At 39.2% G+C, this 18,431-nt stretch overlaps 1 protein-coding gene across 1 annotated transcript; it reads right to left on the bottom strand.

Moving 5' to 3' along the window:
* Positions 1–13,690: 13,690 nt before the first annotated feature.
* Positions 13,691–17,769, bottom strand: LOC148023011 (transmembrane ascorbate ferrireductase 2-like). The gene is made up of 4 exons (XM_087695294.1): positions 17,512–17,769; positions 15,875–15,923; positions 15,579–15,778; positions 13,691–13,983 (listed from the first exon to the last, which is right to left on the bottom strand). Exons 1-4 carry the CDS (start codon positions 17,767–17,769, stop codon positions 13,711–13,713), a joined length of 780 nt encoding a protein of 259 aa, XP_087551420.1. The 3' UTR covers positions 13,691–13,710.
* Between the last annotated feature and the right edge of the window lie 662 nt (positions 17,770–18,431).

Below are 18,431 nucleotides of genomic sequence, written 5' to 3'. Positions count from 1 at the left end.
AACAAAAATATTCAACTTTTGCTATGGTCTCTAACAACTAAATTTGTGATGGCAAAAAATAGTATTTTCATTTTTTTTTTTTGGGAATATATTTACATTCTCCCAATCCTCTTCACAAAAGATTGAGTGGTTAATTTGTAAGTTTTTTTGGTCCTTTAGATCATGGTGAAATTGTTGGAGGACGCTTCAACAGAGATACTACAGCCCGTAAGGTGCTTCAATCTCAATTGTGGTGGCCCACCCTATTCCATGATGCTGCAAAGTTTGTCAAGCATTGGGGCGAGTGCCAAAGGACCAAGGTCCCTATTCATAAAGAGAAGATGGATTTGACCCTAGTTATAGCATGACAACCTGAAAAATGGGGCATTGACTTCATTGGACCAATCAGCCCTATGACATAGTACTCACAAGCCAAGTACACATTGTGGCAATTGATTACCTCATGAAATGGGCCAAAGCTCAAGTCACCAGGAAGAACGATGCTAGGACTATGGCTAAGTTCATTTGTGGGAGTAGGTGATCTCATGATTCGACTGCCCCATGAACTAGTTAGCGACCAAGGCACTCACTTCATTAACAAAGTAATTGCCCACCACTTGCTTTTCACCTTCTTGATTATGCATAAGAAATCATCACTGTACTACCCTCAAGCTAATGGCCAAGCAGAATCCATGAACAAGATCCTAGTAAATGTGCTGACTATAGTAATCTTAACCTCTCACATAGCAACTGGGACATAAGCTCATGGCAGGGCTATGGACCTATAGAATAGCCTACAAGACGGAAATTGGGCAAACACCCTTCAGTCTAACCTACAAGAGCGAAGCGATCTTGCTAGTAGAGTTTTTGGTTCCTAGCCTAAGGGTAGCAATGCAAGAGAGATGGAATGGAAAGGAGGCATGGATGGAATGCCTAGTAGAGCTAGAATGTCTCTCTAGGACACAACTTTTAGCCACTCATGCACTAATCTATGAGAAATCAAGCCACAAGAGTTGTTTTGACAAGCATATCAAACAATGTGACTTCCAGCGAGGTTACCTAGTGTTCTTATACTCACTAAAGATCATAAGCAGAAGATGAAATTCAGGGGATTAGGGCCTTTCAAAATTCACAACATTAGTCGAATCAATAACATAGAGCTTGAGACCTTAGAGGGAGAGGGAACATGCTTCTTTAATGGTAGTCACCTCAATAATTACTACCCTTCAACCCATCCATTGCATTAGCCACCAATGCTACCACCACCTGTCAATGTGAGAGTAGCCACCATCACTGAAATCAAGGATATGGATGAGGAAGCAGTGGAACCTACTTTGCGAATCATAGTTACTACTCAAAAAATGCACACCTTTGATGCACTTGTTAATGAGGGAGCTGACTTCAACATCCTTACCTGTGAGCATTGGACTCTCATTGTGGTTGGCCCCAACTGTAGCCCACTAGCACAAAGCTCAACCCATTTGGGGGACAATCCTACCCACTACTAGGAAAGCATAAAGTAGCAATCTTTATCGAGACTAAAAGCCTACCTATGATGTTCTATGTATTGCCTAACTCGAAGACCGCTAGTAAGAAATTGCTGCTAGGATGCACCTTCAAAAGAAAACGCACTACAATGTTGACTATGACTCGTAGTGTGTTCACCTTACTATTGGCAATGTGAAAATAGTGACAACTTTTAGCAAGGGCAGTGTGGCCCTTCTAAGCCCATAGTGCTACCAATAGAAGTACCTAGCACAAAAGCTAAAGGGGGGGGGGGGGGGGGGGGGGGGGGGCGGGACTTGTCCCACTGTGCCAAGACCAACCAACAGCAACCCAAAGAAAACACACACAAGTCCACAAAGAAGGAGCTCAAATGGGTGCCGAAATGACACTCCTAGACACCTAGAAGCCAACAACTACATGAACCGATAACCACAGAATATCATGCCCTAAAACTAGGACACATAGTTGGTGCTATAGAATCAAAAGAATGGCCAAGCCATGATGGGTGCCCAAAGACGTCATGCGCGCGCAAGGCTACTACAAAGGAAACAACTAGATTTGGTTGCCTAACCCCATGAGTGGCATATGTGCCCCTCAGCCATCTACTACTAATCCATCTCCAAGACCTACTGAGCCACCTAAAACTTACAAGTTGCACTTGAGCCAAAAGCCACCAAACCCATAGAGCTGCAATAGATCTCTTGACCAATACAACCACCTGCTACCCTAAATTGACTCAACCCAATGCTGCTAATATCCCAATGGCTTCACAAGGAGCAAGAAGCACAACATCTACACCACAACCGATGTCTATCCCACAAGTGGCTAACACGTGCCCTAAGGGTCAATCAAAGCAACACCCACCAATTGTGGAGTTATCTAGCCAACCAAACCCCAACCTCCTACAAGCCTTAGACCCTCTTATGAACAGACATCCATTCTTACTTTGGCCTCCAATCTAGCTAAGACACGGGGGATGACTTGATCACATGTATTAGACACTTGGATGCCACCTTCACCATGCTTGCTAAAAGCTATGACCAATTGGACTTAGGTCTCCTAGATGATCCATTAGACAGAAGCACGCATGCTGCCATTCACCGAAGAAGAATCAAAATTCATGTTTGTTAAAAGTTCCCATGGTAGCTAAGGAGTTGATTGCCAATGAAATTTCTTGAGATCACACTCACAAACAACAACTAATCACATCCTATAGCAAGAGCAAGGTCTCTTCAACCAGAGTCAGGAACTAGAAGAGCTAAAAATGCTAGCCAACTCTGACTCTTCTTTTCTACAAAAGTGGTATGCTCTCCATCTCCAATGGGAACAAGAGGGCTGCCAATCATGACCAATGCCAAGTAGAGATGTGCCATCAAAACCACGGATTATGATCCAACTTATGTGGCTCCTACCTCATTCAGAGTATTGGCCATCACCCGTAATCGACCCTTAGAGGATCGTGTTATGGCCCATCCTTAGATCGCATCATCCTAAGTGAGGAAGAATGATACATTGCTAGTTGGATCGACTCTGCTGACTTCCTAATTGATGTCATGATCTACATTACATGCATTGTCATTAGACCTTAGGACATGGACCCTCATGCTACTTAGACTACAACCCATAGTTTTATGATTGGCTCATGAAAAAGTAAAAGTATGACACCCATGTGCTTAATCCCCTTAACCCTTCATCCTCCAATCCCAGGAAGGATTTGCATCATTCCTGAGGGGCGGTAGTAAGGTGGAAAGGAAAGGGGCACAATGGAAAATAAAACATGAAGAAAAATTTAAGATTAAAGCTTGAAAGTAAAAAAGATGGATAAAGAGACTTTACACTTAAGAAGAACATTCTAGAAATGCTTGCTTGGAATTTACGGACAGTTTGAAGCAAAAATTTCAATTCTATCTTCGAAGTCCCTTTGTTTCATTGTGCAAAGCTACAATCTTTTTACCTTCATGTTGGAAAATGGCCTTGCAAGTGAACTAATAGAAGTCATTGTATCTTGACATGAACCCAAACTGGCAGCACAAATTCCATTCTTGAAAGAAGAGCATAATAGGTACCAATTGGCTGTCAAGACAAGAGTCTTTAACCAAGTCAAGTATCATAGCATCAACAACCTGAGGGAATTGATAAATGTCAAAGATGCAATGAAGAGGATGATTGGCCGGTACAACCTTCACAAATACCCATGCACACTTCTCCAATCATCATAGGTACAATGTACTTATAACCAGAATCCAAGTGCCCATTCATGAAAGTGTTGCACAGGAGTGCTAGAGGAAGTCAACCTAAACACTTATGTCTAGAGAACCATCAAAACTTTAGCTACCAAGGCACTAGTGTCTAGCCAAAAACCGGCAAGGGGTGAGTCATCGGCTACCACCTCCGAATCCGGTCACAAAACACCTACATTGAAAGCATCGACCATAGGGTTGGTGGGGTGCTAACCACCATTATCCAAGAGGTGGTAGGAGAGGTGGAAGGTAAAAAGGAAGTGGGGGATACCTCTGAGAGATTGCCACTCCATGAGAGCAAGATTAGTCAAGTGAAAGAATAGTGAGTGAGGGTAGAGAACAAGAGACACCACCTAGCTGAGGAGGGCCAAAGAAGCTACAAATTAAAATTCCTTTGAAGAAGCAAGAGGGAACCAAGAAAAGGATGATGAGAAAAGAAAAGGCTAATCTACAAAAGGCACAAGAAGAGTAAAAAAGGAATGAAGAAGAGAGGGTGAGAAAATTGGAAGAAGAAGTAGAAAGACTATGCAAGGAGGAGGAAGACGACATGATGAAAGCTATTTGCATGTCAATAAAACAATGCGCCAAGGAGGAGGAGGAGTTAGCTACCATGAGCCTACTAATAGACAAAGGACCAAGCACCAATACCAAGGCTATAGAGATTGAGCAAGAAAAGGGCAAGGGCTTGCTACATCCGATCCCATCAGTTCTCATGGCCCCAACCACAACCATAACAACCACCCAAGAAGGCACCACAAACACAGTAGTGAATGAAAGTAATCTAATAGCCTAGGTGTAATATCTGGTGGATAGAGTGCAAGAAATAGCCTCAAACTCAATCACAGCAGGATCCTAAAAAGAAGGAAGTAGAGGCATCAACAATGTCGATACCTATAGCTGTGACACCTTCGATGGGGTATGACAAGTATGTCAAGGAGCTCCATGCACAACTAGAAAAAGCAAATGGAGAAGAAGATAGCAATGGCTGAGCTGGAGGCTGAGAAGGAAGACTTGGTAGCATTCCATTTGGAGAGGCGCACAAAGTCGCAGGGTATCAAAAGGAAATCTATGAGTTGAAGGAAGAACTCAAGGCCAAGGAAGAAAATGACAATTGGCAAGAAAGGTTTGAGGAAGAAAGACAAGAGCTCATGGGTCTACAAAGAGAGTAGAAGCTCCTCATTGTGCAACAGGAGGAATTAAGAGAGCAATTGGAAAGGATAGGGGAGGCAATAGATAGGCTTGCACAACAGAAGACACCTCAAAAGTGCACGAAGAGGAAAAGCACCATGAATAAAGGGAGAAAATGGAGAATAGGTTGTTGTCAAGGCTCAAAGAGAAACAAAGGCTAAAAGGTGAGATGAAGTGCTTAGAAGAGGAGAAAGAAAAAGCTACCCAAATGTGGAAAGAGCAGGAGCCAAGAATGGTGGCTTTAGCCAAAAGACAAAACGAGAATCTAGAAGAAATGAAACAAAGAGCTGAAGAGTGGGTAGCTAAGAGTGAGGAAAGAGTGAAAGACTTGGCAAGCAATCTAGCCCATGCGGAGAGCAAGAAAGTGCTAGCAAAGAGCAAGGTAGAGGTCGTGGAGACAAGAATGGTGCGCCAACAATGCATTTTCCTCAACATCATTCTAGATGTCACACAACCAGAAGAGGAAGAGGCCGTAGAAGTCCTAAAGAAGGAATAGAGATTGCCCAAAAAGCCATAAGGCATGGCTTGTGTGCCCAAATGTAAGAAGTAGGAACCAGTCTAAGCCAACAAGAGCAAAGAGAATACTTGCTAAGGGCAAGGTTGATGGCTCAAGAAATAGAATTTTTGGGTTATAAGGAGGAACAAATACCACTGGAGCATGCAAGAGGAGAAGAGCAACAAGTGCCACCTACTACTGAAGGAGGGCAAGATTTCAAGATGGGCCAACAAGAAGAAGAACACATTCCACAACCAAGCCCTCCATTTTTTAGAAGCACAACAAGAAGGGCCACAAGAAGATCCAACTCCAGAAAGGAAAGCAAAAGTTAGAAGAAAGAGAGAGACGATTGTGAAGCAGGCACGAAGAAGGCTAAGGGTGTAATATTTCCATGCAATAAAAGTTAGTTGGTTAGTTCGAAATATTAGTAAGGTTAGCTAGTTAGTAAGTTGGTAAAGTTAGTTAGTAGTTAGTAAGTAAGTTAGATAAATCAGTTAATAACTAGTAAGCTAGTTACTAACTAACTAAAACTAATGTTAGGAAAAAAAACTAATGATTAAAAACTAACTAAACTAACTAATTAAAAGAAATAAGGGGGGGTCGTCTAACTGATGGCCGTCAAAAAGAAGCTGCCCCCTCCTAATTATCATCAACCACATCATTGTCATAATCATTATCATCATCCCCATCAACATCATCATCATCTCCATCATTGTCAACCACATCATTGTCATAATCATTATCATCATCCTCATCAACATCATCATCATCCCCATCATCTTCATCACCATAATCATCATAATCATAAAAATCCCCTTTATCAAGAAAATCTCCTTTACCACCATAAAAAAAGGAAGTCTTCTTTATCTTCATTTACAAGTGTTGATAGCCTCGCGACATCTTCCCCCCTTTTTGTGGTTCAGAAAACTAAAGAAGGAAAAATTAAAAATAATAAAAGAAGAGAGAAAGAAGCTCCCCACTCTAAGTGGAGAAGCTGTCTTTGCCTAAAAGAGGGAAGAAAGAGAGGCTGCACTCCGTTCAGCCTATAAAAAGGCATGCCCTCTACTCAGTTTAGAGGCCAAGGGAGACCTCGAGAGGCTGCAAAAGGAAGCTAGAGAGAGAGAGAGAGAGAGAGAGAGAGAGAGAGAGAGAGAGAGAGAGAGAGAGAGAGAGAGAGAGAGAGAGAGAGAGAGAGAGAGAGAGAGAGAGAGAGAGAGAGTTACCCCGAAAGGCTACGAGGGAGAGAGTTAGAAAGAGAGTTAGAGAGGGAGAGAGTTAGCTCAATCTCCCCTCTTGCGGTCTTCGACTAAGCCATTTTCTCTCATGCTCTCCCATCTGAAATTTATTCCGCCCTCTCTATCTCTTGTGAACACTCTTGTGGGGACAATGGCTCCAAAGCAACGAGGTGGAAAGACCATGAGAACCACCACAACTAGTCAAAGAATGGGTATTTCCAAAGATATAGGAGTGCTTGAGGTTGTCGAAGTTGCCACTACCAAATGGAACATCGGGTGTGGTGAACGCAAGTGCAAGCAAAGACAAGATTCCCAATGATGTCGTGCCAAACCAAGTTACTCACAACTAGGCTATTATTTCACCACATAAAGTAATTGGAAGGTTGTAACATTGGATGTCAAGTGGAAAGGGACAGAAGGAATTAAAGGGGATCCATGATTGGTGACAATTGTTAAGATCTCTTTCTATGCCTGATCTATAGGATGATATCACCTTTGGTTGTCAAGCCTAGTACTGTTGTGGCTCAAGTGTGTGATCTTGAATCTGAAGGGGATTTATGGATTCATAGGCTTTTGGATAATGTAAAAGTTAATTGGTCAATTGCTTAATGTTGGAGTTTGAGGATCCTTTGTGTTATTGGAAAAATCATATATGGAAGCTACTAGTCAAGTTGAAATATAGGTGTGACTTGAATAAATAATATGATAGTTAGATCCTAGAAGTAGCAAATTATGCTTGGGGGGGGGGGGGGGTGTGGGAGGGCAAGATTACTCTAGAATCATTGGCATCTTGGAGGAAGGGGGTGGCTAACATTTGCTCCTTGACTCCTTCCCAAAGATTGAATCTCTTCTTGTGGTGCTTCTTAATTGATAAGCTTCTTATTAGACAAAAGCACTCTTTGGTGTATTTGTTTTGCAAAAGAAAGGAGGAATTAGTAGCTCATCTCTTTTGAGAGTGTATTGAAGTGAAACGGATGTGGTAGAAGCTAAGGAAAAGCTTGGATAAAGTCAGATAAAGTCTGTCTATGTAGTAGTTTTGGACCAAGGAAATTTCTTTTAGGAGACCACGGAAATTTGAACAATGAAGAAAACAATGCATGAATTTTGTGCAAGATTTGATCTTATCTTTAAGAGAAGGGGAATTGGTTTTGTTCTACTTCTGCAAAGATTTGAGAATTTTTTGAAGGAAGTTGTCTCTTTGCAATGCTTGAAAGGCCACCCACCTTTAGGAGTGTTGCTAAGCTACTTACTTAATGGAGAAATGTAGAGTTGGTGTTATTAGATCTTTTGGCCTTCCCTACATGGAGCTATGTATATCCTTTTGGTTGCTATTAATAAAGTGTTTCTTAGCATTTTGAAAAATAATATAATGACCATGAATCACTTGAACAAGTATTACAACTCAATTTTTACATTCTACAAAAATTCCAAGATGTCTATAGAGAGAGGAACATGGTGGATAAGAATGTTCTATTAGCAAGACCTAGAATACTAGTACTAAATAGTGAAAGTAAGATGTAAGATGTATATTAGAAGTAATGATAGGGAATTGAATAAAACATGAAATGGAAAATATGGTCAAATAAGAAGATAACACATCTTCATTGGTACGAGTGGATATGACTTCTATAAAGGGACGTTCAATGTCTATCTCTTGTCTTTATGGCAGGACCAAAACCATGAATTAAGATTCATCAAGTAACCATCTAGATGTTCCCAAATAGGTTCTTGGATCAACCTCTAAAAGGAATTCTGCTAGAAATTGTGTACATATTAGATAATCCATCCACACTAAGTACATTTGATTATCATGTGAACAATCATGTTGTGATGCTTGCAACTACTTACTAGATAAATATAGGTGGTGACTAAAGTGTGTCCACCATCACAATTGAGGACTCTCATATGTCAATTAGCTATAGAGAGTTTTCTCCCCTCATTTTTGATTACCTTTACACACTTCTAGTGGCTTCTTCTCATGGACAATATCTTCCATAAGATTGTGGATTTCTCACAAAGATTTGGTGAGCTCTTGAGGTTGAGGTAATTCATTGAGAGAGAAGGAATTTTGAATGAGAACAACAAGTGTAAAGCTACCGCGCTCATGCTTCAGCCAAGATAACCCTAATCCTACATTGTGATTTTTGTCTCATTTTGCAATCTCTCAGAGCTATCTTTAGTTGACATGTGGAGATATATCCACTCATCTAGGTAGTCCATTGAGATGAACAAGCTAGATATATGTGGGTGAGGGTGCAAGGTCAGGGATGCACCTTGTATATTTCCATCTGCTACTTCCCTCCCATGACAACCTTATGGCAAAGTTGGGGATGGAAGGTGCCTCACATGACATGGGAAAATGCCCAAAGTATGGGAGATACCTCATTGAGATGGGTACACCACATGGACTAGCCATACTCAATGGTGCAATTATATACATCTGTCAAACACATTCATGAGCAAGGTGGACTATGTAGTTACCCAGCCCCCCCAAAATGCTTAACCCCCATATTAACAATCTCAAGGTATCCTTGCATCATATTGACTTGGAATGGATCATGCTTACCTCTCATTCATAAATCAATCTTCTATTCACACAAGGGATAGCCTCCTGTATAGTTTCTATGCAACTTAGGTACTATTTTTCTCAAGAGATGGCATGTCTCTATTTAGGGAGACCCGTAGACGGCTATATGATGTTGATCTCCACATTCCACTATGTGAGCCCATAGCATTTTAGTGAAGCCTTACATGTAGCACTAGTTATACCATTTCCCCCAATCATGGCCCATAGATCAAGTTTCCTCTAGGATGATACCCTACAATAGCTCATATGAGAGTTTGTATGATAATGAGAGCCACAAGACTGGATCTTGTTTGTAGAGAGGCACTGTGCTGAGATCCACTAACCAAAAATAGGTGAAGATGCTCTTCAAATGCCTCATGGGGTAGAGGAAGAGATATTTCCTAGCTCAATTGATAAGAGATTTGTACAAACTATCTTTGAGTTGGGATGAGAGAGGCATGGAAACTTTTCAAGGAGCATTATTTGACCGTTCCCATTACATCTCCTAACACATAGGGACAATAGGCAACAAGGCTTTACATAGTAGCAAATCAACCTCCTCTCCTTGATCCACCAGTATCCTACCTGCAGACTATTACTTTCCTCATAGAGAGCATGATTCGAGGCCATTGACAAACATTGCATAGGTAATGGTCAAGAACATGATGCTTGGTAGCTAGGCACCTAATATATGCTAAAGGTGTGGTAGAAAAACTTCTTACATACATGTTTAATAGAGTCATGAGTGAAGCCTTACTAGAGAGTTGAAGCACTAACACCATTTCATCCATTCTCAAGTTAGATGATCCTCCCTTACCCTTGAACCATCACGGTTGGCCACACATTGGCTAAGTTATATGCCTCCATCCTCGAATAGTAGTTGAATAAATGGGCAAAGAGAGTGAGCCTTAGATCAAAATGATAGGTTAGATTTAGGGGAGGCCTTTTATCATTGGATCATTTCTTAAACATAGAAATGATTGAGGAGGGTAGAGAGCCCATGTAGATGCATCTACTAATACTTTGTGAACTCCCATAATGCTTTTGATATAGTGTAGCGAGAGCTAGATTTATACACAAGTTATTTGGTATGGGAGTCCCTAGACAGCTTACTTGGGAGATTTTGACATTGTATGAGAAAATGGGTGGCACACTATGAACATGTGAGGGTCTTTCAAGTCCTACCCATTGTAGCATTGGAGAGAAGCAAGGATATCCTCTCTAATTGTGGCATTCTAGGATTTATACATTGATGATATCACTAACTATATCTCTAGGGGAGGGGATGAAGGAGCCCCACTACCAAGTACTTGGATACCCCTCTTGTTACATGCAAATAATATTGTGTTGATAGTTGATTCTCAAGAGGGGCCACAGAGAAGTTTGGATCCACTATACTCCTATGCATAGGATAGTGTGCTAAAAGTCAACCTTGGTAAAATCAATGTTGTTGTGTTTTTGCTCATAGGTATAACTCTAGAAGCCCTACAATAACGGACCTAGCCTTGACCGTTGTAGTAGATCAAGCACATATATGGTGGATTGAGATTGTAGGAGAAGCCATTGGTATCCTTGATTTCTAAGATGATCAGATGCAAGGCTTCAATTTAAGATAAGTTGTTGAGCTAAGTTGGGGGCTCCTCTAATTGTGGTTGAAGCTCTTAGCATATTTTAATCATTCATACACAACTTATTTTATGGGATCTATCAAGACAGAGATATTTTTGGCCTTTGATTCCTCATGATAGCTTGCTAGAGGGGGGGATCCTTGCATGTTGCCTCACCATGTTTGTTCGTATTTATTTGAAAGAAAAAGGTAATGGAGTGGTAAAGCCAAATGTGTATCCATAGCTATCCAGATACGGGTGTGCCACCTAGATGCCATCATGGTTTGAGTTACATGGATTTAGCATGGACAAGTTGTTATGACATCCTTCTTGTACTCAAAACTTGATGCATGCTCTCACACTGTGAACCATAAAAAGATTGGCAAGGTCATCAAACATGACCTTCTTCATCTAGATACTAGAAGGACATGGATGACACCAATTCATGAGCTATGTACACAAATGGCTTTATCTTCTCCATACCACTAAGGATGGTTTTGTTGTATGTATGTGATGTATGGATATCCATACTACCGAGCTAGGTACACATATAACTTTATACCACGAAGGATTGTCTTATTGTATGTATGTGATGCATGGATGTCCACTTATCATATGGGGATAGATATTCTATGGGTCACAACTTGCTAGAGATTGAGATAAGCAAACACACATCCACTTCTCTTGAGAGGACTGTATATGTTAGCTCTGCCAATGAGATCAAGATATAAAGCAGCACTATATTTAATGTTGCACAGCTTACTATCATATCAAGGAATGCTTCCATTATTTATTTCAGGATTGGTTTGGGCCATCACCAATACATCAAGGGCCCATCTAGAGACAACTCACATATTTCTTTATGAGGAGTATACCCAAATAGCCTCCAACCAATATTAATTAATTAAGTGTCAAGGAGTCCCCTACATAGCCTAAGCTCAATTCTACCTAAGTGACAATGCTCGATCTAATATTTGAGCTTGGTCAATCTAGGCATCCTACATAAATACATTGATGATACATGGATAGGAGGATATAACAAATTATCACCCAAGCTTGAGCTAGGCCCTTAGGTTCTTCTCTACATGGGATGAAATCGAGGCTATGTGACATTGACCTATGAGGAATTTCTTGAGATATGTATCCCTTGGATAGTTGGACACCTCCATCAATTATGATAGTACCAACTAGGTCTTCTATTATTAGCATTTCAATTTCTTACATGTTTCCCAACACTGAGCACTTGGATTTCTTACTATTTATTTTCAAATGTTTGCAATGGTACTAAAGTCTCTTACAATCAAGATTTGGATTTATTTTTACTTTATTCCCCAATATTTCTATCCTTTTACAAAAAATTGTAACTTATGGTCTCCCTCTCCCTCTCTCCCTCAATTAAAAAATTCAAATGTTAACCATAACCATTATGCATGCAATCTACATGTCTAAAAATTTCCAATGTTCACAATAACCATTATGTGTGCAATCTATGTCTCCTTTGATCATTTTTATTATTCCATTATTGTCATGTTTTAGCGAGGATAACTATTCAAATTTTTTTATCCCATCATTATCATGTTTTTAGCAAAGATAACCGCATGTCTACTTTGATCATTTTTTTTATTCCATTGTTGTCATGTTTTAGCAAATATATATATTCCACATATATTCATGTTAGTTAATAAGATGTCCAATCTACTTGTCTACTTTAATCATTTTCATTATTCCATTGTTGTCATGTTTTTGCAAATATAATTATTCCACCTATATTCACATTCCTTAATAAGATTTGTGGATCAACTTATATGTTGATTTAGTTTAAATGATAGGTTTACTAATGTATATACTATAATTCCATTGCACACAAACGTGTGTGCACATGCACATAGATGTGTACACTATAATTCCATTACAAACAAACATGTACACATATGCGTGCACGTGTGCACGTGTGCATGTGCACATATGCACACATCTGAATGATGTGTCCAATCCAAATGACCACATGGTCATTTTCATTATTCTAGTGTTCATTTTCATTATTCTAGTGTTGTCATGTTTTAGCAAAGATAATTATTCCACCTATATTCATTTTACTTAAATAAGATGCCTACTATTCATATTACTTAGTAAGATGTCTACTTTGATCATTTTTATTATTTCATTGTTGTCATGTTTTAACAAAGATAATTGTTCCACCTATATTCATATTACATTTTTGTGGATCAACTTTTATTTTCATTTGACATGTTTAATCATGTTTTTTTATGTGTACACTATATTTCCATTGCACATGCACATGCATAGGCACATGTGCGCATACATGCATGCATGCAAACATTCCTAAGATAATATCCAAACTTACTGATGTAAATCTAATGCCTTGTTGAGCCATCTATAGTTAATTGTATCCATTTAAGAATAATTCATGCATGTTTTGTCAAAATATTAGGTTAGATTAAGCTAATGTTCACCATTATCACTAAAAGAATGTTGTGTGCATATTACTATCCCTTGGATTCTCTCCAAAGAAAGTATCTCTCCATATCTCTTGGATGTTCATGATGAAAGAAAATTATGTTACCATATGGACTTCCTAGAAATCAATCTAATGAAACTAACAAATGTACTATTTATTGAAATATCATTTCAAAAGAAAGAATTACCGTTATTTTTACCATTGCTAAAATATAAACCATCCATGTATGGCATACATAGAAGCATAAGAATAACTAAATTTGCAAATGGATTTTAAGTGGCACCCCTACTCCTCTTGGACACTTGAGAATGGATTCTGAATAACTAAATTTGCAAATGGATTTTAGGTGGCTCCCCTACTCCACTTGGACACTTGAGAATGGTGAATTTGTCAAGATAACTCTCATTGTTACTTTCATGAAGATGGAATAACTGTAGCAAGAATCGTAAAGATGCTAAATAGTATTACCACAAGGCCTATGGTATTGACCAAGATAGCCTCATGTCCATGCAATGGAACATTGGCTCTAATTTGGAGAAAAGTGAGTTTCTCAAGAAGACCCACCTCAACTGTCACTATAGTGAGCCCAAATATGCAAAGCCCTACAAAGGCATGCCATGGTAATATTGCAGATCGAGAAGGAGGTGACAATTTGGGGAAAACAAAGGAAAATAAACCCATCAACCACTGCATCAAAACAAGCAACTGATAAGCATAATGTCATAAGATCACTTCCTTTAAAAGTGTATGGACTACTTCTTGCAAACCTCATGAGTGATTCTAAAGAGAATTGTTGATCAAGCAACAAGTGAGTTCTCAAGCTATAAGGAGCCATAATCTTATAGCAAGAAAGGTATATAAAACTACATACATTTTCAAATAATATGCAATCATAGAATGTTTGCCATAAGAATCTAATTAGTACTTTTGTAAACCAAATGAGTGATTCTAATACATGCTTTTATCAAATAATATGCAACAATTATTTTCACAAAATGTTTGCCATAAGAATCTAATTAGTAGTAACCATATTTAGATATTATACATTAAGAAGATTTTGAGTTATTTCTATAATCTAGCTAAGTCGGTAGGAAACTTGATACTACTCAAATCATTAACATGCTTATACATCTATCACTAGTGACAAACAAGCACTCTAATGTTATTTATACATAGTACCCAACACACCAAAGAATAAGAAAGTTGTGGAAAAGACCAAACATCTCCAAAGAGTGCTATGAACCCTTCTAGGTAGTGCATACTAACTTATTTAGGTCTAATATATTTAGGAATGTGCACACATCTACATATTTCAAAAGGCATAAGTCTACAAATTTATTGCCTTTACTTGGCTCAATGGGATTTTGCACATTGAATTCTTAAATGCCTCAAAACTTACCAATTAATTGCATCTCAAACGAGCAAATTCAAAGTGGCAACGTATCATCTAGTTTATAAAACATTGTGTGTCAAGTAAAACATTCTATATATGCCAAAGTAGCAATATATAGCATTGTTAAATTCTCATAACTTAGTATTGGTACAAGTTTTAGATTTCATATGCTTTCAATTTTGAAGTCAATAAGCCTTTTGCTACATGTTTTAGAGTTCAAATGCCCTCAATTTTGATATCAACAAGCATCTTGGTTATAGATAAATAGCCACATGAAAAATACTTTTAACAACTAGGTGCATAAATAATAGGTAGATTTTTATAACCAAGATTTTCACTATTTTCTCAAGGATAATGAAAAAATATAAAAGTAACTAGCTAGACATGTCTATAAACATACTAATTGTTGTTATTGCACTGATCACAAATCGGATTATTTAAAAGTTAAAATAAGCCTTGTGCATACAATCCCTCAATAATGCATATGAGCTAAATACTATTCAATATAATTAGAAATACAATGTCATAATTCTATAAGCCTTATGCATACAATCCCTTATGAACTAGGTACTTTTCAACATAACTAGAAATGCAATGCCATACTTTTATAAGCACTAAATGAAGTACTATAGCTGCTTCTTATTTATGTTTATCCTAAACATACAAGTTTATAAAAAGCATTTACACACCCAAAGTATAATAAAGATCATGTGTGCATGAGAATGATTATCTTCAACATACAATATCAACATGTGCTATTTTAAACGTGTTTGTGTTGAGTATAAACAAACATGAGCATGTGTTGATTTCTTATTACACCCTTACATTGTAACAATTGAACACTTGAAATTCCTACATTTGTGTACATTAGAAATAACAGTAGTCGTACCTGTATGGTAAAGAGGCCAATGGTTGCTAGACCAAGCCAAGAATGAAGACTGTAATTATCAGTAATCTTCATTCTTGAATGGAATTCGAAGACTGCATAAAGTCCAATGCTAGCCATGATGAGGCCAACCAAATGAAAAACCAAGTGAAGTGTTTTTCTCAAAGTTTTAGATCCATGTAATGTTTTGTAGCTCAAAATTGCTGGAAATTTGACAAGATTGATTGAATGAATAACCAAGGAAAAGTAACATAATGAATACAACAATAGTAAAATAAGAGCTAAGGACTAGGGCACACCTTCAGCAGGTAGGAAGAGCATGCCAATTATCATGAGCAAAGGATGAACCTTGCATAATAAAAACACACCGTATGTAAACATTAGGAGTTCATTCTGAAGCAAACCAACTAGTACCCCTACCATTGTTCCTTTTGTGTATGAATGTACTAATCTATCACTGTGCCTTTCATGTAAGGGCATAGTAATGGGTAATCGTTTTGTGTATGATTGTACTAATATATCACTGTGCCTTTCATGTAAGGACATAGTAATGGGTTATCATTTTGTGTATGCATGTACTAATCTATCCCTATACCTTTCATGCAAGGACATAGTAATGGGTAATTGTACCTTTTCACTAATCTACATGTAAATGTATTCTTATTTTACTTAAGAGATCTTGGGCTATAAGCAACATTGAGTTAGAGAGCTTGGAGGTCTATTCAAGTGGAGTTGTAGGAGCCAAGTTGCATTAAAAAATAGTTGTTAGAAGCCAAGTTGAATGCACAACTAAAGTTTCCATTCAATTAAAGTTTTCGAATTGTTAAATTAGGTAGCACTATTTATGTAAGGTGCCAAGGGGACCCTTGCAAGTGATACAAAATCAAATTGTTAAGGGTGCAAAATTGAGTTGGCTCACATTTGGGATTGAAACAACCAGTCATGCATAAACCTTGATGCCTAAACACATAATCACTTGACTAGATTGTTAAGAGTACTCTAAAAAGTAAGGCCATACCTAAACACATAAGCACTTGACTAGATTTTTAAGACTACTCTAAAAAGTAAGGCTAGGCTATGGCCATATTTGTAGACGCTTAATAATTTGCATTATTAGGGAAATGGAACCCAAGGTTTGAACTCACACAACACAATACTCAAGCCACTAGGCTATGACCCCATTGGCTTATGACTATATTTCTAAGTAAGGAATACAACCACATTTTTACTAAGGAGGGGGAAAATAGCTTGCCAAACCATGTCCGATGTACTTTCGAGCCTTCCACGAAGTCTAGCCCATAGTGCCATTGCCTTATTGAGTTAGAGGTAATAGCCATGATTGGAGCTATAATATCAACTTGTGGAAAGGATTAGAGAGACTTTGTTTAGCCTTTAGAGTTAGGAGTGATTGGAGCTATAATATCAACTTGTGCATAGAAGTAGAGAGATAATTTGAGCTATAATATTAGCTTGTGCATAGGAATAGAGGGAGACTTTGTCTAGACCTTGGTGTGAGAGGCATACAGAAATAGGGGATGGCATACGAAACGAGGGTTAGAAGCTTTGATTGAAGGAGGTATAGTTTCAGCTTTTGTGCGTGGAGAGAGAGAGAGAGAGAGAGAGATTGCCCTCTAGACCTTGCTTCCATTGGCATATGAAATTGGAGTTAATAACCATGATTGGGACTACACTATCAACTTGTGCATCGGACTAGAGAGAGACGGAAGTTAGACAGTCAGTATGCATTGATTGGAGCTATAATATCAACTTTGTGTGCGTGGTGGGTGGCGGCGGGGAGAGAGAGAGAGAGAGAGAGATTTGTGTGCGTGGTGGGTGGCGGCGGGGAGAGAGAGAGAGAGAGAGAGATTTGTGTGCGTGGTGGGTGGCGGCGGGGAGAGAGAGAGAGAGACAGAGAGGGAGAGCCAGTCTTTCTTACATTGAAGAGGCGGTTGGGGTCGGAGGGAGAGGGGAAGCCGAAGCCCTCGCGGAAGCGCAGGATCCAAAAGACCAGCAGCAGGATGGCCAGCAGGCCCAGCGTGTGCACCGCCAGCGCCCATGGCAGGGCCGACATCGCCCTCACGCCCCTCAGGCGGAGCCATGACCCGCTCATACCCCCACCATCACCATCACTATGATCACCGCCATATCCACCAGCTTCCAATGCACTGGCCTTGTTGTTCTGATTACTCACCATCGCGCCCCTCATCATCTCTCGATCGATCGGTACTTCTTCCTCCCAGCTGGAGGCGATCAGATGGTTTCGCCTCTCGACTGCACTGGCGCGCTCTCAGTGATCGATGGAGTCTGCTGTCCAAGACGGCAAACAAATATTTCTAACCCCGCGTCCTCGGCATTATCAACCCCACTTCCCTCACACCACTCCAGCTTTTTGGCCCCTCCATGCACCGATCCACCCGCCATGCAAAAATTGCAGCTTCTCCTCGTTATCTTTGGTTCCTCAGCTTCCACACCTAATTAATTTCTCCATTCTCAACCTTATAAACACGCCCACTTGCTCTCCTATGCATGGATAAGCACATGCCAACTCATGTTTACTCTCTAAGGATTCCCATCACATGCCCAAACACAATGTTCCAAAATATAGGGACCAAATATCCCCAAATATTCCCTCGTGCACTATTACACTACCAATACTCCATTCCACAAAGTTTATCACTCTTTTAATAAGAGATATCCCATTCAATGCTTTTCCGAAGTCGTTATACAACTAATGTAGATATAGACACATCTCAAATGAAGGTTTAAAAAATATTTATCATTTGATTCTGTTGGCATTCCATTCATCTTCTTAATACATAGTTCTTAATAGCAAACTTCCTATATGCACTCATATTA

This window comes from Lygodium microphyllum, chromosome 16 (genome assembly GCF_053477565.2).
Source record: "Lygodium microphyllum isolate KBCC chromosome 16, Lygodium_microphyllum_v1.1.10, whole genome shotgun sequence".
Classification (NCBI taxonomy): domain Eukaryota; kingdom Viridiplantae; phylum Streptophyta; class Polypodiopsida; order Schizaeales; family Lygodiaceae; genus Lygodium; species Lygodium microphyllum.
This window is presented reverse-complemented; position numbering and strand designations above follow the sequence as displayed.

Excerpts from the sequence above, each read along its gene's own strand:
- LOC148023011 (XM_087695294.1), bottom strand. The coding sequence starts at position 17,769 with ATGGTGAGTAATCAGAACAACAAGGCCAGTGCATTGGAAGCTGGTGGA. Across the intron at positions 15,924-17,511 it reads ACCCCAACCGCCTCTTCAAT|GTTCATCCTTTGCTCATGAT; the intron begins GTAAGAAAGACT and ends TTATTATGCAAG. Across the intron at positions 13,984-15,578 it reads TTGGCCTCTTTACCATACAG|TGGTTGATGGGTTTATTTTC; the intron begins GTACGACTACTG and ends GTTTTGATGCAG.